At 59.5% G+C, this 24,182-nt stretch overlaps 1 protein-coding gene across 1 annotated transcript; it reads left to right on the forward strand.

The window, feature by feature from the left end:
* Positions 1-10,027: 10,027 nt before the first annotated feature.
* On the forward strand, positions 10,028-23,331 carry PROM2 (prominin 2; the record flags this gene model as incomplete). The annotated part of the gene is made up of 23 exons (XM_079721264.1): positions 10,028-10,286; positions 10,955-11,004; positions 11,426-11,628; positions 11,724-11,844; positions 12,195-12,258; positions 12,483-12,572; positions 12,858-13,057; positions 13,454-13,528; positions 14,327-14,390; positions 14,635-14,794; positions 15,113-15,265; positions 16,237-16,360; positions 16,913-17,004; positions 17,132-17,216; positions 19,493-19,639; positions 20,127-20,198; positions 20,938-21,030; positions 21,166-21,219; positions 21,520-21,600; positions 21,824-21,892; positions 22,493-22,582; positions 22,809-22,915; positions 23,268-23,331. The coding sequence occupies exons 1-23, from the start codon at positions 10,043-10,045 to the stop codon at positions 23,329-23,331; spliced, it is 2,502 nt and encodes an 833-aa protein (XP_079577390.1). The 5' UTR covers positions 10,028-10,042.
* Positions 23,332-24,182: the final 851 nt, after the last annotated feature.

Consider the following 24,182-nt stretch of genomic DNA (forward strand, 5'->3'; position numbering starts at 1 on the left):
CAGGCGGACGCTCAACCACTGCGCCACCAGGGAAGCCCTCCACTGCCTTTTGACGGGACTGCTCCTTTGCCAACTATTTTGGACGTCATTGCTCCACCATCCTCTGCATCTGGAGGTGGTCCTTCCCTCTCCCCCGCGTGTGGAAGGTGCTGGGCCACACTCTGTGCGTCCGGAGCCTCTGCTCGACGGTCTCTTGTACTAAGACATCCCTGCCACTCTCGTGGCTTCGCTGGGGGTTCCTGCTCCACTGTCCTGTGCCTTTTGAAGGCAGAGCTGCAATGCCCTCTGCATTTCGAAGACACTGCCCACTGTTCTACAAATGCAAAGGCGCCGCTCGGCTCTCCACGTCCCTTCATTGCTCTGCCATCTTCTGCGTCTGGGGTCGCTGCTCCACGGTCCTCTGCTGTTGAAGGAATTGCTCCCAAGTTCTCTGCATCCCCAGGGCGCTGTGCCGGTCTCCCCTGCGTTTGGGAGAGACCCCTTCATCCTCTCCTGCATTCAGAGGAGGCACTGCCCCACTGTCTTCTGCATTTCGAAAACACTGTTCCATTGTCCACTGCACTTGGACGTCTTGCCCCCTTGTCGTCTTGATTTCGAGGTCCTTCTCCCACTGTCCTCTGCATCTGAAGGACCAGCTGGAGCGAGGTGGGGACTCCACTGCTTTGGTCACTGACTCATCTGTTTTCCTGCCAACACAGTAGCCCATCCCTAAGAGCTCACTGTGGCCTCACTGGCCCCCAACAGCGCCCCCCAAGGAACCCCAGAGGCTGCTGGGCCTTGGCAGGGAGGTCTCCGCATCTCCAAACATTCTGGGGACAGGTGTTACTCCCCAAATCCCGGCTGGTCCACATCTAACTGGAGGCTTCCCAAAAGGTGCTTCTTGGGCTCTTCTGACGACCAAGCTCCTCCCTGCCACCCGGCTGCTTCCTGCCCCTCACACCCTGAGAGCAGCTGAGGGGCCCAACGTGATCCCCGCTTCTCACATATACTCCCCAGACCTGTATTGATCTGGTCCCTGAAGCCTGGCACCGCGGCACCTTCCTATGGGGGGTGGAGATGGAGATGGCCGCAGGCAGGAATGGAGTCCCGACAGCCCCTCCCCACATCCCCACAGGAAATTTTCCGAGTGTGTGAGGTGTGGAGACCCCTGCCCTCCAGGACAAGGGCTGCTCGCCTGGGGGGCAGGGCCGGGACTGCCCACGGCAATGGCTCTCGGTCCACTTGGCCCATCAGGAGCCCCGGGGAGCTCACGAACCTGCATCCACCTGAGCCCCCCCACCCCGAGATTCTAATTCAGTGGGATGCTACCTAGACCTCTGCCGGTGATTCTGGTTTGGGCATCTGCAGCCTGATCGAGAGCCCCACACCCCAGCTGTGTGGACGGACAGCCTTCATCTCTGCTCTTCTTGCTGACGGAGCCCAAGCCTCCGGCTCAGAAGACAGCTCCCTCCCAGCCCTGAAAACACCAGTTCTCCACACTGAAGTTTGGGGCCTTGCATCTTATCAGGAAGAGAAGGTCTCCGGTGAGACTGAATGCTTTTGCCATTGTCCCCATTCCTCAAAAGCTGGCATTTATCTGGGTGAGAGTGTGATTCAGAAGCCCCTCCCACAGTTTTATGTGGCCTCCTTACGTTTTAGAGACACAGACTGATGTGTAATTCACACTCCTAGGAGAGTATGTCCAGACTTTCTCTTTTGTGGTCCCTGTGTTTCAATTAGCAGTGATCGTGCGTCGGATAAATGCATCGGATAAATGCGCAGCGTGATGAGACCCTCACTTTGGATTTGTCCTTCTCTAATGAAATGGAGGTGAGGGCAGTGCTCTCACTGTAAGTCACCCAGAGAGGAAAGACCTTCCCTTTCAAAAGAGGCCCGGATGGGCTTCCCTGGTGGCGCAGTGGTTGAGAGTCCGCCTGCCGATGCAGGGGATATGGGTTCGTGCCCCGGTCTGGGAAGATCCCACATGCCGCGGAGCGGCTGGGCCCGTGAGCCATGGCCGCTGGGCCTGCACGTCCGGAGCCTGTGCTCCGCAACGGGAGAGGCCGCAACAGTGAGAGGCCCGCGTACTGCAAAAAAAAAAAAAAGAGTCCCGGAAAGGCAACTACCCAGTTCCCTCCTGCAGAGAGCGTCCTGCCCCCTAGAGGGTGGTCACTGCAGACATACTTCTCAGGGGCCTGCTGCAGGGGTGCAGGAGTGCCTGTGACTCTTGGGTGTCAGGGGGGTTCCTATGTCCTCATCCACGGTCTAGGGGGACCCTGACGCGTTCAGCCCCATCGTCAGCCTGGAGGACACACCAGCAGCACGGAAAAGGGGAAATGCTGCTGGCGTGGAGCCCCAGCGGGGCTGCGTGTGCCCGTTCTTGTCCTCAGTGGCTGTGACCAGGTTCGTGGCCCGGTCTGCAGCGGGGCAGAGAAGGAAGGAGACGGGGCGGGGCGGGGCGGGGCGGGGCGGGGCGGGGCGGGGCGGACAGGCAGGGCAGGTCTCTTGGCTGCTTCCAGCATGGAAGACTGGAAGCCAACGGTGTCTTTTCCCTGACTCTCCTGTCCTTCCTCCTGACCTCCGGGGGTGGTCCTCTCTTGGGCACAGGTGGCCGCTCCTGGCTTGGTGCTGTGGCCCTTCCTCACCTACCTGGTCGTGGCTGTCACGGGAGGGAGTTAAATTTCCAGAGCAGGGCTGAGCAGCACAGGACAATGGCCCTGGGCCTCCGCAGGGGGGACCTCTGACCTCTCAGGCTGGCTAGCATTACAAAGGCATCTTAGCTGTCTGACCTCATTATTGAGGTGCTACCTCAATAATGTGCTACCTTATGCTACCTTGTGGTCAGCTGGCCCATTATGGTCTTTTTGTTTCCACAAACAGTTATGAATCTAGGAATCTGTTTGTGAATTGCCTATTATAGTTCTCCTGGCTCCATTTCATGCTGCGGGTTTGAACCCCCCGGTCCAGTGGATTGAGATTCTTTCGAATCCTCACTCTATTATCAGGACCACACACCATTCCTCCTGGTTTCGCGTAGTCGATGTTGAACAGGAGACAGGTTCTGATTCAGAGCAGGCAACACGCCACCTGAAACTACCCTGTGGACTTTAGATATCACTTTTCAACTCTCCACGATGTAACGCATCTGCTGGTCATGGTTGGGTGGGCGTGTCTTTCGGGCTTAACCCCCCCTCCAAGGCCTCCACTCCCGGGGAGCCTCTGCATCTATAGCCTGTGTCCTCGCAGACCTGTCTCAAGGGGACAGAGGGTGGAGCCATCTTTTCCAAGGTACAATATAGGATCTTGCTCTTTAAGACTTTGGGTCTAGACCTCCTGGGCACCTGAATGTGCCCAAGAGGAGACTCAGGGGTCAGACAGAGCTCCTGAGGGGCTGGTCAGTGGTGCTGTCACAAGCACCCAAGGGGAAGCAATGGACGCATGGCACCTCCAAAGAGGGGCCATCAACAACCTTCCCTGGCACCTACTGTGGTGAAGGGAGGAGGCTGCACCGGAGAATAGGGCCGGCGGCCCATCTCCAACCTGGGCCTCCTTCCCTTCTAAGTCAGGCTCTAGGGGAGGCGCAGCCGGCTCCCGTGGTGCTCCTGGACCACACGACTCCCCAGATGGCCCCCAGGTTCTGCAAACCAGGTCTCTGTCTGTCTTCTCCCCAAGAGGCCGTGGCCGCAAGTGCCACAGGGTGAGGAGGGAGCTGATGTCAGTGTCACATGAGGCCTGGGCCCTGACCTTAGGACAAGCCCTTGTCCCTGACCTTGGAGAGAGAGGGCAGCCGAGGAAGTCTGGCTCAGACCAGAAGATGGTGTCCTCCCAACTGACACAGAGACCAAGCCTTGAGGACATGGTGACCCTCAGGTCTCAAGGGGACTCCCCTGGCCATGCTGAGCCCACCCAGGGGCCCTGGGCTGCGAAGACTGAAGTCTTCAGCTGACCAAGAACCTTCCTACAGCAAGTCTGCCTGGAGAATCTGTTCACTACTGGGCTGCCTCTTCTAGAAGCTCATCCTGCCATGGCAAACCAGAGCGCGGCCATCTCTGTCTGCCTGGGCCCCTGCCCTCCTGACTCTGACTGCTTCCGACAAAGCTGCCTGCCTGAGGTCCCGACACACCTGCTGCCTTCCGGCCACAGCTAGCTGGCCATGTTGAAACCTGCACCCGGCCTGCAGCAGTGATCACTGCGATGCTGGAGCACTTTGCTGAAAGCCCCACGTGCTTCCTGTGGCCTCCCTCTGGGCTGCGCCCCATCCTTACTGTTGGGCAAGGCTCATGAAGACGTTCCCACAGACACACTCCTCCCCAAAGAGCCTACTCCCGTTCCCCACCCACCCCACCCCTTCCTCGCCAGCTTCACTCACCACCACGGGGAATTTCGGTTTGGGGAAATTCTCCCACATACTCTTTTTTTTTGCCACACCGCACAGCATGTGGGATCTTAGTTCCCCAACCAGGGATTGAACCCGTGCCCCCTGCAGTGGAAGCGCGGAGTCCTAACCACTGGACCACCAGGGAAGTCCCCTCTCCCATCTATTCTTTTTTTTTTTTTTTTTTTTTTTTTTGCGGTGCACGGGCCTCTCACTGTTGTGGCCTCTCCCGTTGCGGAGCACAGGCTCCGGACGCGCAGGCTCAGCAGCCATGGCTCACGGGCCCAGCCGCTCCGCGGCATATGGGATCTTCCCAGACTGAGGCACGAACCCGTGTCCCCTGCATTGGCAGGCAGACTCTCAACCACTGCGCCACCAGGGAAGCCCATCCCATCTATTCTTGAATCACATTCACTTTCAGACTCTCTGGCTGCAAGAAAATCTTATCTTTAAAGGTTTTGAAATCTGCTTTCCTCAAGCCTAGGGAAACATTTGTGGAGAACAGTCTGTGTGCCAGGGACAGTGCATGGGGCTGAGCAGGAGGTGAAGGTGAATAAAATACAACCTGTTGGTACTTCCCTGGTGGTCCAGTGGTTAAGACTCTGCACTTTCAGTGCAGGGGCCCAGGTTCCATCCCTGGAAGGGGAACTAAGATCCCACATGCCGCATTGCACAGTCAAAAAATAAATTTAAAAAAAAACCTAATGAATAAATACAGCTTGTTTATGTGGGGGAGACAGACTGGTGAACAGGTGATGGGGAAGCAGCCTGAAGGGGCCCCCAACTCAGCCTGGGGGTGCGGTCTGGGGAGCCTCCTAGAAATGACCACCAAGCCAAGTCTTAGGGGATGAACAGAAGTGGGGTGCAAAATGGGAACAAGAGTGAAGAAGAGGGGATCCTGTGGCAGGAACAGGACGGGGGGGAATGTCACAGGGAGGGCAGAGTACTCGGGAAATTGCCAGGGGGACCGAGGTGGGACCAGTGGCCCAGGGCCTGGTGAGCCGAGTGAAGGAATTCACTTCTATCCCGAGGCTGGTGCAGGAGCCATTGGAGGGTTTGACGCCAAGGAGTCACATAGCCTGATACCCACTTTCGATGGTCCATTCTGAAGAAATGCCCAGGAGGGGGCACTGAAAGGACACTGTTGAGTGGCTGGATGCAAGTATGAGGGACGAGGAGTCAGGGATGCTCTTGTGGGTCAGGGTTCACGATGGTAGAAATTCTCCAAAATATACCCACAGTTACCCCTTCTCCTCTCATTGAGTTCTGAACCAAAAGCTTTTCAGAAGGATACATTGCTGGATTTTTGGAACCAGAGTCCAGCTCCCATGACTGGGACCAACATCTTTCAGTTGTTACCTCCTCCTCAGGGGACCGTCCCCACACACACCCACCAGCCACCGCAGTGGGCCCAGCAGCAGTGACTGGACCACGCAAGGCTGTCTCCAAGGGCCGGACTGCAGTGGCCTGGGGGACGCTGTCTCAGGTTGGCACCATCAGTTTCTTCCTGCTCTGATTCAGGATGTGGCGTGCAGTGCTATGACCTCTGGCACCAGCAGACCTGGGAGAACAGGTAGCCTTGGGCTGGCAGCACGGCCCTCTCTGCCCGGTTGGTCTGCAGAGGATACCGGCCAGCGTGCAGCGGGGGAGGCCTCCACCCAGAGACCCCCCGAGACAGAGCAGGGGGCACTCAGGGGGTTTCCTGTTCCAGCCCCAAGCCCTCCTGAGACCCAGCTCCACCTCCCATGCTTGGGCTCCTCAGATGTCCCGTATCCCTATAATAAATGCTCACTTTTTAGATCCTTCAGCAGGTCCTTCAGTGACCTAAGCGGATCTCTGATTCCTGCCATCAAAAGGGCGTTGACTAAGGCAACGCTGTGCTCTAGCCTCGATGATCTGTTCCCTGGGGTTGACTTACATCCCATTTCCAGGGCACAGCATCGACTCCTGAGACCAGAAGGAAGAAGAACCAGCCCTCTCATCTGCTGCTTCCTTGCTGGATATCTTCTCCTCTCTGTTTCAAGGGCGGGCGGCGTGAGGTAGCCCAGAGGGCCGCACCTGGTGTCCTTGGGCCCAAGTGCTTTCTGAATCAGGGCAGAGTCCCTCTCCTCACCCCCAGGTCTCCACCTCCACTCTCCCCTCCCTGACCTCAGGGCTGTGGGGTTTGGGGACCATCAAACTTCTGATGATGTTTGAAGTCAAGTGTGGGAAAGTGGCCCTGGGAAGTGTTCCCAAGGTAACAAGGGCCAGCTTGTCCTAGATCAACCAAAGAATTTCCATGGGGCTTCCCTGGTGGCGCAGTGGTGGAGAGTCTGCCTGCCGATGCAGGGGACACGGGTTCGTGCCCCAGTCCGGGAGGATCCCACATGCCGCGGGGCGGCTGGTCCTGTGAGCCATGGCCGCTGAGCCTGCACGTCCGGAGCCTGTGCTCCGCAACGGAAGAGGCCACAACAGTGAGAGGCCCGCGTACCGCAAAAAAAAAAAAAAGAATTTCCATGGATGGTAGCGGGGCCCAGGAGCAGCAGGAGGAAGGGATGTGCAGGTGTGCCCAGAAGGGCGTGACTAAAAGGAGGGCGCAGGACAGAACCTCCTTTGGACCCCCTTCCCAACATCTGGAAGCCCTCCAGCCCTGCTGCCTGCCAGCCCCATGCCCTTAGAGGTTGCTGCAGGGGTATCCCTACTGCCGAGGGGCCCAGCCCCACACAGTCTGCTCGGTCTGTTCCTCCAAGGAATTCAATTCTAGCAGCAATTTCATCTCCTCCTCTGCCCGGCACCCAGGGCTGACCCCTGAGCCCCACCTGCTCTCCCAGTTAGGGCTGGGGGAGGGGAGGAGACTCAGGCTGACCAGCCAGTTTGACGATAGATTGTTCCATCAGGATCTGGCTCAGGAAGGAGACTCCTGGCTTGGTCACTGCCTCGGGAAAATCTCTTCTTCGATGCCTCACTTTGTCCACCTATCAAATAGGCAGATTCAGTATCTTTATCAACCCTCCTGGCCCTATGCTAAAAAAGAGGCTTGGTATGTTTTGTTTTTTTCTTGGGTAAACGCTTATCTTCAAAGTGAGGTGCTTTTATTAGAGACACAGGAAAACAATAGCAGTAGCAACTGATTGGCTTAATTACAACAGTTGAGAAGAGTTTGGCGGGGAGACAGGACTTGGGGGCCTGGGCTGCTTATTTCCCAAAGCTCCAGGGGTTTCTAATCCTCCCCAGGAAGCTGGGACCTCAACTCTCCTGCACTCTCTTGGGTGCACCCAAGACAGAAAATACAAAAAAGCCTAAATGGCAGTTACTAAACCACATAGGTGGATTATATCAACTTGGGAAAGGGCTATTTCCATGCTGCTGGTCGCAGGACTCAAGTTATTGACAGAAAGTGATGGCCAGAGGAGCCATTCCTTCTGACAGCTCACATTGGAGGAGAGCGAGGCGGGGCGGGCCGGCTGCGGGGAGACCAGCCCTTCCTGATGGCAGCTTCCAGGAGGCCAAGATACCCCCAGCACAGCTGCTGAGCTCAGGTGAGTCAGATGGGAAGGGTGAGGGGTGGGCACGGCCTGCATTTAGCTTTTCAGCACAGTCAGAGGGTGGAGGGGTCAGGGGCCTTCCTCCATGACTGTGGTTGGGCTCCAGGGGTCAGTGCTGGCCCTGGACTGCACCCCCCACCCTGGACCTGAGGAACTAGTGCACCCCCAGCCCATTCCCCACTGCAGCCGTGACTCTCATCTCTGAGTCACCCTTTGATGAGGTTCCGATTCCCGTCTGCACCCCGTTATTAACTGGACTATTCCTTCCACAACTGCGTACCCTTATCCCCCGGCTCTGAGAAAACTGTGAGGGCAGCAGTGGGAAGCGTAGGCACTCTGCTGCAGGCCCAGCCGTGACTTGAATTTAAATCACTTCCCCCCCCCAAAAAAAAAGAATTAACAATACGGCTTCCCTGGTGGCGCAGTGGTTGAGAATCCGCCTGCCGATGCAGGGGACACGGGTTCGTGCCCCGGTCCAGGAGGATCCCACATGCCGCAGAGCGGCTGGGCCCGTGAGCCATGGCCGCTGAGCCTGCGCTCCGCAATGGGAGAGGCCACAACAATGAGAGGCCCGAGTACCGCAAAAAAAAAAAAAAAAAAAAAAAAATCACTTCCCTACTGCAGACTCCCGTGAGCGGCCAAAAACCCCTGTGCCCCTCACACAGACCAGGGCTGAGCTGGGGGGATGCAGGGACAGGCCCAGCCTCCCCCTCCAGGGCTCCCATGGGGGCTGCTATGGAAACTCACAAACTTCTAATACTTCTCTGAACACAACTAACGCATGCTTGTTGCACACACATTAGGAAGCACAGATGAGCAGAAGAGAATTAAAAATTGCCCGTGATTCCACCTGGAGATGACCGTCGTTTTATGCCTTCACTCCGTGTATTCAGCCATTTGTCATCAGCTATTCACACTTGTTAGTGCACTGTGAGCATCGTTCAGGTCAAAAGAGCCACTTCCACATCACTTTCTTTAATGACAGCCCAGTGTGTGAGGTGGTCATTTCACCAATTTTTTCACGGTAGTGCCATCGGGGATGCTTCCGGTATCATGAATAATGCTGCCAGGAACATCTTCCATCCATTTAGCAATATTTTCCCCGACTGCTCAGCTACAGGCACCCTCTGGGTACTGGGCTTACAGCCACTGACAAAACAGAGGCCTGTGCAGACACATCTCTGGGCATATTCTTTTTTTTTTTTTGTCTTTAACATCTTTATTGGAGAATTGCTTTACAATGGTGTGTCAGTTTCTGCTTTATAGCAAAGTGCATCAGCTATACATGTACATATATCCCCATATCTCCTCCCTCTTGTGTCTCCCTCCTGCCCTCCCTATCCCACCCCTCTAGGTGGTCACAGATCACCGAGTTGATCTCCCTGTGCTATGCGGCTGCTCCCCACTAGCTATCGATTTTACGTTTGGTAGTGTCTATATATCCATGCCACTCTCTCACTTCATCTCTGGGCATATTCCTGATAGTTCTTTCAGCTGATGACTGATGGGACATTGCTGGGCACAGCTTTGCTGGGATTCACTCTCCCAAAGGATTGTGCCCGTCTCAGTGGCCCCTCAGAGAGCCGCTCTGGACAAAGCCCTGTGGCCTCTGTGCTCCAGAATGACCTGGCACGGGCGCAGGCATGACCCGAGGAAACAGAGCAGGCCCCAGAGGAAGCTGGGGGAGGAGCCTGGTTCCTGGGCCCGGTGGCTGGTCTTGCTGCACTGTGGGCCAGACCTTCACGGGGTGGTTGTTTTCCCAGGCCCCAGATTTGGCGGCTGCGTCTGGGCGCAGGATGTAATAGTTGAAATTGGGCTATCCTAGATAACCCAGAGGTACTGAGGTGCCTTCCCCACCCAGCTCCGGAGGCAGCCCTCCCAGGAGCATCTGGGGAGGGGAGAGGGCGCCCAGGCTCCCACCCCAGGCCGCTGGGAGCGGGTCTGGCCCTGCCCCCTACCCCGCAAACCCCACCCCCAGCCCAGGCCTCCGCCCCTGCCCCGGCCGCGCTCCGGGCGGGTGCCCAGGTAGCCCAAACCTGTCGGGCCGGTTTCGAGAGCAGCGGGACGGAGGCTGGTGAGGGATGCACGGCCTGCCCCGTGCGCGGCCCGCACTCTCGGCCGCCTGAGCCCCGTCCGCCCGGCCCGCAGCCCACCGGCCGACCCCATGGTGCGTGCGCCCGGCCTCCTGGCGGCCCTGCTGGGCCTGGGGCTGGCCTTGGCCCTGGCCCTGCGGCGGGCGGGCGCGGCGGACTGCGGGGCCCTCGGCCCGGCGGAGCGCCTGGCGTTCGCCCCGGCGGCCAAGACCCGCTGGCTGGCCCCTCGCGTCCGCGCGCCGGGGCCCCTGGACCCCCTCTACGGCACCGTGCGCCGCTTCCTCTCCGTGGTGCAGCTCAACTCCTTCCCCGCCGGTGAGTGCGCTCCTCCCCCGGGCGGGCCTCGGCGGGTATTGGGTCCCCCCTGTGCACCCTAATCTCCTCTCCACCGAGGGGCGCACCCAGCGTCGGCAGGCACTTGGAGGGCTGGGTCCCCAGCACTCCCCAGCCCCATCTTCCTCCCCAGAAGGCCCGGGCACCCAGGGCATCACCTTCCTGTGTGACCTTGCACAAGCCCCTTTCCCGCTCGGAGCCGCGGTTTCTCTGTCCTAAGGTAGAGGAAGTTACAGTCTAAGCTCTCCAAGAGGCCGTTGAGCTTTTTCTCTGGGTCTGGTGGCGCCGTGGAGGTTGTGAGGACCAGGGTGGCCAGCAGGACAGCTCCCAGCCTGTCCCCTGCCTCATAGGGGAAGAGCTGCTTCTAGGCCAGGCCCCTTCTCTGCTTTTAACCGGGCTGCCGGCTTCCCCGCTGCAGGGCCTACCTGGGGGGCGCAGGAGGCGGGGTGAGCCAGGCCTCCCTGCAGACACAGCCTCCTGTAGCCCCTGCTGAGGCACGAGGGCTCCGGGCTGTGGTGACGCAGCCTTCTCCGAGGGTGCCCAGGTGGTGGGAGGACCCCCTTCGGAGAGCCCACCTTTGCCTGGCAGCGGGGGTGGACTCAGGGGCAGGGCAGTCGCTGCCCCCAGACCCAGCTTGACTCTTTTCCTAGAGCTGATAAAGGCCTTGCTGAATGAGCCATCCTCCGTGAAGGCGGATGAGGTGAGCGGCTGGGGGCTTTGCCGGGGGAGGTCGTTCAGCGGTGAGCCTGAGAAGGGCCTCGTCGGCTCAGCCCACCTTGCTGGGTGTGCCCCAGGGTGGGGTTTCTGGCATCCTTTCCCCTTCTCCGTGAGCACTGCAGTCCGCGCACCTGATTTCTGACCACGGCTCTGCACTTCAGCGGCTGTGGGGTTTGCAGGGAGCCCTATAGCCTCCCTGGACTTCAGTTCCCTTGTTTGTAGGATGGTAAATAACACTAAGGACCCGGTGCCCCTCACAAGAGTTAAAGGAGATGCGAGATGTGTGCTTAGTGCCCCCGCCCCCGAGCGTGCCTCCCTCCCCTCAGGTTTCCCTCCCGAGTCAGGCGCGAGAGGGCTGGGATGGCAGGCTCAGGACAGCCCTCATGCCTTGCTGCCCTGCCCAGGTGGTGCGGTATGAGGCAGGCTACGTGCTGTGTGCCGTGATCACCGGCCTCTACCTCCTGGTGGTACCCGCCGCTGGGCTCTGCTTTTGCTGCTGCCGCCGCCGTCGGTGCTGTGGGGGCCGAGTGAAGACGGAGCACAAGACGGTGGCCTGCGAGCGAGGCACCCTCGTGGCCTTCCTGCTGCTGACCACCCTCGTGCTGCTGTGAGGGGCGCCCAGGTCAGGCGGGAGGCGTGGGCCAAGGCCCAAGGTGCCCACGGGCATCCAGCCAGCCCCTTCCTCTTCCCCCATCCCTGCAGGATCGGCGTGGTCATTGCCTTTGTCACCAACCAGCGCACGCATGAGCAGATGGGCCCCAGTGCTGAGGCCCTGCCGGAGACTCTGCTCAGCCTCCGGGGCCTGGTCTCCGATGTCCCCCAGGTGAGCACCGAGTAACCCCGCACGTGCCCCCATGAGCGCCAGCCATGGGCGGGACAGAGCAGGGTAGGTCCTGCAAATTCGTGCGTAGCCTGCGAATTAGAGAGGGTGCCCCTTCCAGCACGCACCTGACTGCCCCCTGCTGGAGAGTCACTGTAATCCATGACGGCACCCACGGTATTCTCAGGACAGACGCCCAGCTGTGGCGGGTAGTAGGGGAATAAGGGCTGGGGGTATTCTCAGGACAGACGCCCAGCTGTGGCGGGTAGTAGGGGAATAAGGGCTGGGGAAGGGACGGGAGCTGGGGTGTCCAGTGACAGGAAGGAGCAGCCTCACGCCCTGTGTTTGTCTAGGAGCTGCAGGCCGTGGCACAGCAGTTCTCCCTTCCTCAGGAGCAAGTCTTGGAGGAACTGGATGGTGAGGGTTCCAGCTCAGGCCTGCCTTGGGGAGGCCTCTCATCCCCTCATCCCGGGCTCCACCTGGGAACACCCTCGCAGAGGCGGGGAGAGGGTCCAGCTGGGGGGCACGGCGGCCACTCTGCCGCAAGACCACCCTCCGGAACCCAGGGGAGGAGGATGGTTGGGTGGGGAGGCCCCTAGTCTCCTGGGGGCCAGCCCTGCAGACTGCCCTGTGCTCTCCAGGTGTCCACAGGAGCATTGGGAACACGATCCACACGCAGCTCAAGAGCACCGTGTATGAGGTCCTGGCCTCCGTGCTCAGCCTGGGCCAGGGTGAGTGTCGCTGGGGGGCAGGCCCTGCCTTCGCCCAGCCCTGCATTTCTTACACTAAGTCCGCGGTCCCCACCCCTGACTTTCTCACCGCTTTATCCTAGGATCCCTTCTGGCACCTTTGCCCACTCCTGGCTTAACGTGCCCCAGGGCAGTTTCCATTATAACTACAGAGATTATAGATCACCAGTCCCTTGGGTTTGGGAGGGAAAGATGTTCTGCCTCCTGCAAGATCTCCAAGGATGCTGTAGCATTGGAGACCAGTCAGTCCAAATGTGGGTCTCGCAGCCCTGCAGGTCGCTGTGGACCACCTCCAAGCCCTGAACGCCACCTCCGTGGAACTTCAGGAGGGGCAGCAGGCCCTGGCGCCGGCTGTCCAGGGGCACCGGGAGCGCCTCCTGGCCCTGCTTCAGGAGCCCGGCTGCCGGGGCTGTGCAGAGGCCCTGGACAGAGCCCACGCCTTGGAGCTGGGAGCCGACTTCAGCCAGGTGCAGGCCCAGGACTGAGGCCCCTGGGGCGAAAGGGGCTGCTCTGCCCACTGCTCCAGGAATCCCTGGGCAGCCTCTGTTCCAGATGTTTCCTGAAGCGGACTCCTGATCCCTTTCCCTGGGCTGCCCGTCCCCTCTCCACGCACCCAGGGTTAATGATGGTCAGCCTGGCAGTGGGGTGAGAGCTTCCCTGGGCCACGCGCTGTGCCGTGAGCCTCATGTGGCTTCGCTTCTTGAGTTCTCACTGCCACCCAGGGCCTTTGGGGCTGTGGTGGTGCCCATCTTGCACACGAGGACACTGAGTATTCAGAGGCCTCTGCCCCCATCCTTTCCCCAAGGACCCCTCCCAGGCCTCTCCGTGGACTTTGTCATAACAACCCCCTCAAACCATTTCAGGTGCCCTCTGTGGATGATGTCCTGCATCGGCTGAAGGGTGTCCCAGAGGCCAACTTCTCCAGCATGGTGCAGGAGGTGAGTGCCTGCCCCAGTCTACCCGACTTCTTTGCAACCTGGCTGGGAACTCAGATGTGAGGGGCCTCCGTTTTTCTCTTTTGGGGTGGGAACCCAGTTGAACCTAAAACTTGGGTCACATCAGGGCCTCGCCTACCACGTGGCACCCTGGGCTGGAGGCTCACGATGCTGGTCCTTGTGTGCACGGGTCTGGTGGGGGAGGCAGGCCTGGAGCTCAGAAGGTAGAGCTAGGACCCTCAGGGGGTGGGGTCTGGGGATGGCCAAGGAGCGAGCATGCAAGCTGAGCCCCAGACGACAGGCGGGCTCTCCTGGGTGGAGACGGGCTGAGGGGAAAGGTGTAGCATGAGTCAGCACCTGTGACCCAGGGCCTGGAAAATGCCGGGGTTGGGGAAATGGTGAGTCAGTCGTGCTGGGTAACTAGAGCAGAATGTTCCTCCAGGAGGAGGGAAATGGGTCCTGAGGCTGGAAGAATAGCTGGGCTTCAGGGAAATAGACCTGGTGGTCCTGTGCAGAGTGGCTGGGAGAGATAAGAGGATGGCTAGGAGTCTACTGCAGTAGTCTAAGCAAGAGGGGTGGGGACAGAAAGGAGCAATGTTTGGGGGAATTGAGTCAGGCTAGGCCGAGGGAGGGGAGAAGAAGGCACTGACCAAGAGAGCAAAGGGAAGCCTGTTTCCTGATTTCCTGGGCTGGGAGCACCGACGGGGGATGCTCTCCCACTGGACCTGGCGATGCAGGGGTCCCCCAAGCTAGGACACCCGGGCGGAGAGCAGGAGGCACAGCTGCATTTGGTTCCGGCAGGAGAACAGTACCTTCAACGCCCTCCCAGCTCTGGCTACCTTGCAGACGGCCGACGTGATCAGAGGTGAGGCCCTGCCCAGGGGCCAGGCTGGCTGCCTAGGATGCCCCCCAACCCACCCCTACCAACGAGGCTTCTTGAGAGACGAGTGGGGTCGTGGGGTGGGGGAGGTGAAGGCTGTCCTCTTGGCTGGGCCTGGATGGAGAGTAAACCATCTCTGTGCATCCCAGATGTTCTTCCTGTGCATCCATCTCCTCCCTGGGCCCCTGGGGGTCTTCCCCATCCCATAAGCCCCTGCTGCTTTGGGCAGAGCTGAAGAAGGTGGTGGCCCAGCAGCCTAGAGAGCTGAGGACACTGGTCGAAGCATTCCCAGGCTGGGAGGCGGCTTCTCGCTGGAGCCAAGCACTGGAGGAGATGGAACAGAGCAGCCGCCCCTACCTGAAGGAGATGCAGAGATATGAGAAATACAGGTGCCTGGGAACCTGTGGGGGTGGGTGGAACGGGCAGCTCTGCTTCTCAGCCACCCTGGAACCAATTTCCAGCCCTCATCAACCCTCCTTATACTAAGTCTCTGCCTCCATTTAAGCCAAGACCCCTCTCTCATTGGGCCTCCGTGTCCCCACCTTGGCTGTGTGCCCTGGGGATCTGAGCCTGGGGACCCTATAGGAAGTCACACTTCTAAAGCCTCAGCCTTGGGGTAGTGGCCCCACCCAGCCACTAGGTCCTCCACCAGCCCCTCCTGTGCCCACTGCTGCCCTTTCCGTGACGTCCCACCTTCTCTGTGGCAGGTGGATTGTGGGCTGCGTGCTGTGCTCCGTGGTCCTGCTTGTGGTGGTCTGTAACCTGCTGGGCCTCAACCTGGGCATCTGGGGGCTCTGTAACGGGGAAGACCCCAGCCACTCGGAAGCCAAGGGCAAGGCTGGAACCCGCTTCCTCCTGGTGTAAGAAGGGCTGGGGAGAGGAGGAGGGTCTCTCCCCCCACCCCCGGGCTGGCACATTCCTCTCATGCCCATGGACAGCTTCTGGTGTAGCTGCCGGAGCGAGTCCTGGGGATCAAGAGACTGAGCTGTGGTCTGGCTCTGGGCTGACTTGCTGGGTGGCCCTGGGCAAATGATAACCCAGTTGGGCCTCAGTGTCCTCGTTTGTATAAAAGGGTTGGCCTAGAGCAGGAATGCAAATAAGAAGCACTTCCCCTTCCCACACCAGTGGCAACTTTAATAATTAATGGGCACCTTTTCTCTCTGAGCCCAGATACAGCCTCAGAATCCTGCTTAACCCAGTGTCCAGGCAGCACTACCATTAGGAGGTGGCACCAGAGGTAGAATCTGTTTGCCAGCCGTGAACTAGATAGTCTCTAAGGCCAGGGCTGCCACATTCAGTTGTGCAGGAGGGTCACTGTATAAAGGTGCCTGGCCAAAGGGGAGAGTGAAATCCAGCCCATGTTTCACTCTCCAAGCCTCAAATCCTGGCACGGGGCCATGCCTGTCTCACAAAGAAGCCTTGGTCAGTGGCACAGGTCCTACTCAGATGCTGTAGGTTGCTGCCTCTGCTGGTGGGTCATGGCTGGCCATGCCAGGTGGCCCTGTTGAGGCCGAGCTCTGGAGCTGGTCACCTCCATGTGTCCTCGGCCCAGAGGCCGGCAGCCCTGGCTCTTTGAGCAAAACAGCTGCGCTCTCCTCTAGGCTGCCAGGGCCAGCCAGGGCAGCAGCGGTAGGGTGGGGATGGGGACGGTGAGCGGTTCTGAGTCCTCTCTCCTGCCCTGGAGGCTGACTCCTCCGGCTCCTCTCCCCGAAGGGCTCTGCCCCGGGGCTGACTCACTGACCATGCTGGCCCCGGGATGGAGATGGGGATGGAGGGCGTGGTCCAGGGCATCCTCCCTCCTGTCTCAACCTTGTCCCTCCGCCTTCCCCAGGGGTGTGGGCTTCAGCTTCCTCTTCGCCGCGCCCCTCATCCTCCTCGTCTTCGCCACCTTCCTGCTGGGTGGCAACGTGCAGACCCTGGTGTGCCGGAGCTGGGAGAGCGGGGAGCTGTATGAGGTGGGCCTGCCCCGCTCTGGGACCCAGGGGGACGTGGAGAGAGCTGTGGGCAGAGCAGGAGGTTTAGAAGGAAATAGGAGCCCGAGGGGTTAGAAGGGAGAGAGAGAGACAGGAGGAATGATGGAGACGGCCAAGGAAAGAGATGGAAAACCCCCAGTGAGAGAAGAGAGCCGGTGAGTCCCCGGAAGGCTGCCCAGGCCCCAGGCAGGGACCTCGAAGGATGGCACCCAGACCTGAGGCCCTCCGCCCTCCTAACGCTGAGTCTGGGAATTGGGGATCCTTGTTCCCTGTTGCACTGAGCAGGTGAGCCGAGATGCTGGCCTGGGTCCTCTGCTGAAGACCAGGCCGGCCACCCTCCTGGAGCGTCACGGGGAGGGTCCCTGCCAGGATTTAGGGCCCAGGAGTGATCTGAGTGAGAGGCAGGTGTGGGCTGGAGTCACAGGCTTGTGGTCTCTGCTGTGCCAGGGCGGCGTGGGACTAGGCCCTGGGAAGCTGGGTGGCCTTGCCTCCCACTCCCCGCTCCAGGCCCGTTCCTCTGTGTTCCTTCCCCAGTTTGCAGACACGCCGGGGAACTTGCCGTCACGCATGAACTTGTCCCAACTTCTTGGCCTGAAGAAGAACCTCAGCGTCCTCCTGGCCTATCAGTGAGCGGGAAGCCTGGGCTGGGGGACGGGGTGTGAGGAGGGGCTGAGGTGGGTGTCCCATTAGGATGACGTCAGCCCCCACCCGCCCTCCCTCCTCTCACCTCTGATGCGTGTCGTTCCTCCCCAGGCAGTGCAAGCAAGGGGCTGCGCTCTGGACGGTCCTGCAGCTCAATGACTCCTATGACCTGGAGAAACACCTGGATATCAGCCAGGTGAGAGAAACTTCTGGAACACAGTGGGGACCCCTCCTGCAGATCCCCCCTCTTCTGATCTTGCCTTATTGAGGGACCATCTCCTTGAACCCGAGAAGTCTGCAAGAGCAGTTGAGGTGCCTCAGGGGCAGAGAACCCAGGTGCAAGCTCAGGACCTTGCCTGGGGCTAGAGCCCAGGGCAGCTTCCAGAGTGTGTGGGTGAGTGCACGCATGCCTGGAGGCTCTGACCAGCTCTGAGCACTGTGCTCCTGGAAAAACTGAACACAGGTGAGGTTGAGGCCGGACAGGGTGGTGACAGTGAGTGAGAGGACTGGGGTGTGTGTCCTGACTGAGGACAGGCATTGGTTTGGATGCTCCAGTTGGGAGCGGGGTGGGGGGTGGTTGGCGAGGGAGTGTGACAGTGAAAACGACGGTGATGAAGTTGGGTGCCACGGGAGAAGGGCTCCCCACAGCCTGTTCCCTAACCACTGGACTTTGCCAGAACTTGCTATGTAGAACTGGAGAGATTTACTCACACTGGCAAGAGACAGTTCTAGAACAAAGAAAAGGAAGTGCTCCTTCATGAGAGGAGACGTACTTCGAGAACGTGGTTCTCCTAAGGGTGCACAGAAGCTGTAAAACACCCCCTCCTTTCCTCTCTTCACGCCTAAATGAGGTGGGAGGAGAGCTGCCTTGGCTCCCAGGGTCCCCCAGGAGCCCTTCCCAAGCATATTCTGGGAAAACCACATTTCTCCCACCTGCTTCTCCCCCCACCCCTCCTAAACTGCCAACTCCTGATTCTGCCTTGTCTCCGGAAACCTTCCAACTCCTCTTGAACCCACCACCTGCCCCTAGTCCGCAGGGTAGCCTAGCCACGTGGTCCAGATTTCAGTCCCAACTCCACGCCTTAAACTATAACCTGGGGCAGTTTCCTTAATGCCGTAGCCGTCTCCTCTTTCAGCGTCTCTAATCAGAGGAGAGGTCCACTGAGCCGGCACTGTCCTGGTGCAAGGCCACGGGGTGAAGGCTGGCCACGGAGGGCTGTAGGAGGGGGCCCTGTGCTCTGCTGGCTGAAAGGGGAGGGCTCTCAGCCCTGGTCCAGGGAAGGGAGGGGTCCAGGTCACAGAAGAGTCTGGACAGATAGGGCTTCAGGTCCAGAGGGACTGGGCAGTCCTTGGGGGCCATCTGGCAACAAACCAAATGTGACCTTAGGAGAACTTGTCCTCAGAGGAGATAGTAGTGAGCTGATGATGCAGAGATAATTAAGACAGGTGTGCTTTCCCGGCACCAGGAGGACTCTGCCCGCCTTGAGACCTCTCCTTTACCTGTGTGTTACTGGTGCCCGAAATGCTGCTCCAAGACCCCTGCCTCTGAGAGGATGGGCCTTTTCTCCCCCTGGGGAAGGCGGTGTGAGGGATGGTGAGAGGTGAGCTGAGCTGGGCTCCATGCTCTAAGGTTCCTCCCTGTCTTCAACCTCTCACCTGTGAAACATGGGGGCTGAATTTCGTGCCCTTTAAATCTCTCCCAGCAATGGTTGGAAAATGTCGAGTCCCTTTTTTTTTTGTGGTACGCGGGCCTCTCACTGTTGTGGTCTCTCCCGTTGCGGAGCACAGGCTCCGGATGCGCAGGCTCAGCGGCCATGGCTCACGGGCCCAGCTGCTCCGCAGCATGTGGGATCTTCCCGGACTGGGGCACGAACCTGTGTCCCCTGCATCGGCAGGCGGACTCTCAACCGCTGCGCCACCAGGGAAGCCCTCGAGTCCCTCTTTAAACTGTGCTCTGTCTTCATTCATTCACTCATTTTTACACACATTTTACACATTCAACAAACCTGTACGGCACCCACCACGTATGAGTCTCTGCTCTGGACGCTGAGGGTTTGGTACAGAGTGGGCACGTGAGGTGCCATTCTCATGGAGCTGATGGCAGTAAACTAGTACCCAGATAAGTAAATAGCACACAGGTGCCGTGAAGACCTTAACACAAGGTGACGTGATAAAGATGGGCCGGGGAAGCTATTTTTCTTCTGGGTGGCCTGGGAAGGTCTGTGCTGCTGTCCAGTAGACAGATAGGTGCTGGAGGAGAGCTGGGTCTTGGTGGGGGTAAGGTGGAGTCGGGGATGGGTGGGGGGCAGAGGCCTGCTGGGAGCCTGTCTGGGGCTGGGAGTGTCCAGGGTAGGGGCCCTGGATATCCAGAAGGAGGGCGCTGAGGGCCTGCTGACCCCTCACCTAGGATAGCAGCTCTGGGGTCCTGGCTCAGCCACTGAGCACCGCTCCACCCTGCTCCCACCCTCGCAGTACACTGCCAAGCTGCAGCAGGAGTTGCAGAAACTCAAAGTGGACGTGAAGAATCTGGACCTGCTGAGCCCAGCCGCCCGCCAGGACCTGGAGGCCCTGCAGAGCAGTGGGCTCGAGAGTATCCACTACCCAGGCTTCCTTGTTGAGGTCAGCAGTGGGCACCTCAGGCCAGACCACGGCAGAGCAGAGGGGCCCGCAGAGGAGCTGGGGGTCGGGGGGCTGTCTCACCTTGTCTTGGCCTTCCACTGTCCCTGGACTCCTCCACATGCCCCTGCGGCCTCTTCTGCTGGGGGTGTCTCCAGACCACGTGCCCCAGCTGCCAGCACATGGGCTGGGCGAGAATGAGTGTGCCTCCACCCAACAGCGTGTGTTGCTGTCCATGGTCCTGAACCCACTGCTGTGGCGAATGCTGGTGGGACATCACCTCTCCGTTGGGTTACACCAGAGGGCGCCTCATTTTTTTTTCTTTCCTAATGGAAAGTGTCTCATATGTTTCACAATTTCAGGTCAGACCCACTGTGACTGATGTGTCACAGTAGACTTAGCTGGTGTGGGTGCTTTTGAGAAGACTGGGAATTCTGGGGCTGGGGAAGCCGGGGTTCATCCCCTCTTGGCCTCTCCTGTCCGTCTCCAGATTCAGAAGCCTGTGGTGAATATCAGCGTGGAGAAGCTGGCCCAGGAGCTGGAGGGACTGGCCCAGACCCAAGTGAGAAGGGAACAGAGATCCCACTTGGCAGGCTGGAGCCAGAGGCCTGGGAGGGGGGAGGGGGTGGGAGTGCCTGGATTGGGGAGGGGACTGAGGGCCCCTGCCACCGAGGGCTGAGACTCTGGACCCCCGGCTGGGATGAAGGGTTCTGTAGCATCAGTTCTGGCTCAAGCTCTACCACCAACTGGCTGTGTGTGGCCTTGGGCAAATCATTCCTCACCTCTGGGCCTCGGCATCTTCATCTCTAAAGTGGATTATCACCCACCTCAGATCAGATAACGTCAGATGTGGTCTGACATCGCACAGCTGGGCAAGCATTGCTAGGTGCACACCGCTTGTGGAATCTGCTGGGACAGATGCTGTGAGGACAGCCCGATGGATCAGATATCATGACAGTTGCCTTAGCTTAAAATGTACTGGGAAAAGTAGCACTTTGTATTTATAAATATAGAGAGTTTAAAAAGTTCTCTTCAAGACATCTCATAGACACCCCTCCCCTACCCCCCAACGGTGCTCAGAGCAAGCTAGGGCCGGACTTGGAACTTGGGCTTAGGCCCCCGAACCCAGATCTGGCCAAGGAACTTAAGGAGGCCTCAGCTTTCTGCCTCTGAGCCCAACCTCTGATTCCAGCACTTTCCACATGCTTCCAGTATGTCTGGTCGAACGGTTTGGTGAAGGATGTGTCGGCAAAGCCTGTCTCGGCCCAGGCAGAGTGCCATTCTGATCTGTGTCCCCTCAGGACAATACTGTGCTGGGGCGGCAGCTGCAGAAGGAGGCCCAGGGGCTCAGAAACCTCCATCAGGAGAAGCTCCTCCTCCAGCAGAGGCTTGTGGTAAGTCTGGAGGCTCAGGGAGGCCGGGACCTGGAGAGGAGATGCAGGCAGGGGGCAAGGAAGAGGAGAGGGATGCTGGGCACGCTCCCTCCTACCAGTTCCTTCCCCTGCCCAGCCCTGATCTCTTTTTCACAGGCTCAGCTCAACCTCAGTGTCCATGCCCTGGCAGCCTCCGCCCCACTTCTCCAGGTGGCTGCTGGGGGTGAATGTGGGGTGGGGGGAGAAGGTGGGCAGCAGAGGGAGGAAGATCGCGCGGGCCCAGCCGGCTTGGGGCCTCGCCTGCTCTGCCCAGGCGTACTGGAAGTTGAGGGTGGGGTGGGAAGAAATGAGGGTGGGTGGGCAGATCCTTGAGGACCACCATAGGTGGCCTCTGTCCTTAGGGCCTAACACCGCCCACCCCAAGGTATGTTGTGTGTCGTACGTTGAGTTAATGAATGGATGAGTGAACGAGAGGCTGTTCCCTGACTGAGCCCCTCTCCCCTCCCCCAGCTGGAGACCTCAGATGTCCTGGACAGAGTCACTCACCTGCAAGGAGAGCTGCCTCCCTGGGCCACCCGTATCCTGAAGAATGTGAGTGGGAGGATGGGGCGGGGGTGGGCGTGGGGCTTCAGAGTCAGAGGTGAGTTGAAGGGTTAAGGCTCGCAGGGCTCCCACCCCAGGATTCTCCAGCCCTGCCCCCTCACCGAGGTTCCCAGGAAAGCCAGCTTGGCCTGTCCTGATGGTGCCAGGCATGGGGGGCAGGGGTGCTGGCCCTGGGACTCCGACCAGCCCAGGGCTCCTGTCTTCCCTGCAGGAAAGTGAGTGTTTCCTGACCCGGGAGATGGGCTACTTCTCCCAGTACGTGGCCTGGGTGAGAGAGGAGGTGAGTGTGGGCTCAGACCCTCCTGGCCTCAGGCAAGCTTCCAGCGGTACCAGCTGTTTGACCTCCTCTGCCCCCCAAGAGCCCCTGGGGGTGCCCTAGGCCTGCAGGATTGAACCCAGACTCCCAAACCTGGCATCTGGCCGGCTGGGTTCCGCCCATCCCCCAACCTCTGCCATAGCCCTTCTCTGAGGCCTGAGCGTGGACCGGGCTATCTACCACCCACACTGGACCGGCAGGGGTCTCACTTAACCCTGAGTGTGTCTGTACATGCGTGTGCAAGTATGTACGTGTGTGCAGTGCATTGTGTGTGTGTGCACACGTGTTGCCTCCCAGTGAGAGTGTGACTTAGAGAACAGCTCTGGGCACACAGTAGGGGCTTAACCCAGGCTGGTGAACAGGGTGGGAAAGACAGGAGGTGAGCGATGAGCTGATGGCAGTGTGTCCTCCCTTCTCTGTGTTGCCACATCCGTGTGTCTGTGTACAGCCGTGCAGTGGCTCCCCACTGCGTCCCTGGGCCTGTCTGTGTCCCTGTCAACCTCCCTCTGAGCACCTGTGGGTCTGGGTGTGTCTGCATGTACCTGCCTCACATTGACACCACAGGTGACTCAGCGCATCGCCACCTGCCAGCCCCTCTCCACAGCCCTGGACAATGGCCGTGTGATCCTGTGTGACATGGTGGCTGACCCCTGGGTGAGTGACCCCCAGCCCACCAGGGCTCGTGGACATGGAGGCCCCCATAGGAGGAGCAGCGTGAGCGCGGCCCTGCCCCGGGCCTACACCCCCGTCCTTTCCCTCAGCTCTGAGAATGCGTCCCCGTGCCCCACACTGAGTCAGCGGGGGGACTGGGGGTGCAGAGTGGGGTGGGAAAACGCCACTGCCCAGACACCATGCGCTGACCTCCCCTGCTCTGTTCCAGAACGCCTTCTGGTTCTGCCTGGGCTGGTGCACCTTCTTCCTGATCCCCAGCATCATCTTTGCTGTCAAGACCTCCAAATACTTCCGTCCCATCCGGAAACGCCTCAGGTGAGGAGGCTGCCAGGACTGTGGGGTGCAGCAGGGGCCCAGGAAGGAGCCCTTCCAGCTGCTGGGCCCGGGCCCTGCTGCACCCCGTCTTGAGACCTCCAGGCAGGGGAGGCTTACGCCTAACCCTGAAGAGTCACACAATCTGAGGAGCTCCAGGGCCAGAAAGTTCTTCCATGTGTCTGCCCCGAATCCTTCTTGCTGCAACACATCCACCAGACCTAACTTTTGGGCACTCTTGCTACCCCTGAAGAGCTTCTGAGGCAGGAAACTCCAGGCTCTGGGCTTGTTCCTGTGTCGGGGCTGAGGGCCTGGGCCTGGGGGCCTCACTCACTCATTCCCTGTGATGCTGCAGCTCCACCAGCTCTGAGGACACTCAGCCCTTCCACATCCCCCGGGTCACCTCCCTGAAGCTCTAGAACCCCAGTGAGTGAGTTTCCCCCCGCCTAATTCCTTGGTACCAAGGGTGGGGCTGAGAAGGGAAGGGAAGGGTTTGGGATCTGGGGTCTCCAGGGCCCAGGAGGGCAGGAAGGTTCTGGGACTTGGCTGGGACTGATAGGCCTGAGCTCAGCTCCCCCCTCCCTCCCCCTCCCCCTCCCCTGTTTGTTCTTAATCCACAACAGGGATATGGCCGCAAGGTGATGCATGGGGCTGCCTGGCTTCCCTGCTGACTTGGCCTGGACCAGCGGATTTCTGTCGCTTTTGCCACCAGAGCCCAGGCTGGCATCCAGGCCTGGATTGTCCCCCAATTCCAGTTACCTGAGCCCATCTGGCTACTCCCTTTGCACCCCTTTTGCTCATGACCCCTTCATTCATGCTCAAAAACACACTTACCTCCTGTTGAATCTCAGAGCCAGCAGGTTCCTCCAGGTGTGTCTCCCTCATCCTCCTTGCTGCAATATGTTAGCTCCAGGAAGAGCCTGTTCTCCACCTAGTGGAACCTCCTCCTCAGCCCCTTGGGTAGGACAGAGGCCCTGCCCAGCCCCAGTCTGTCCCATCTGCCCCTCCCCCTGCCTTCCACACCTCTCCAAGCTCCTTGCCCCTTTTCCTCCTCTCCTCTGACTCCCCACTTGCCCCACTTCACTCTATCCCGTCCCCAGCCCTCACTTCCTCCCCCCAGGGAAGCCCTTTCCCCGCTTTGTCCCCTCTTTACCTTTTGCCACTACCTGTCGGCCACAGGGACCCCTCCTGCCCAACCACATTAATCAGGTAAAGCCACCAAGCAGGCCAGGGGCCACCATGGCCTGGGCCTGGGCCGGCTGCAGGCTCT

This window comes from Hyperoodon ampullatus (genome assembly GCF_949752795.1).
Source record: "Hyperoodon ampullatus genome assembly, chromosome: 15".
NCBI classification, from domain to species: domain Eukaryota; kingdom Metazoa; phylum Chordata; class Mammalia; order Artiodactyla; family Ziphiidae; genus Hyperoodon; species Hyperoodon ampullatus.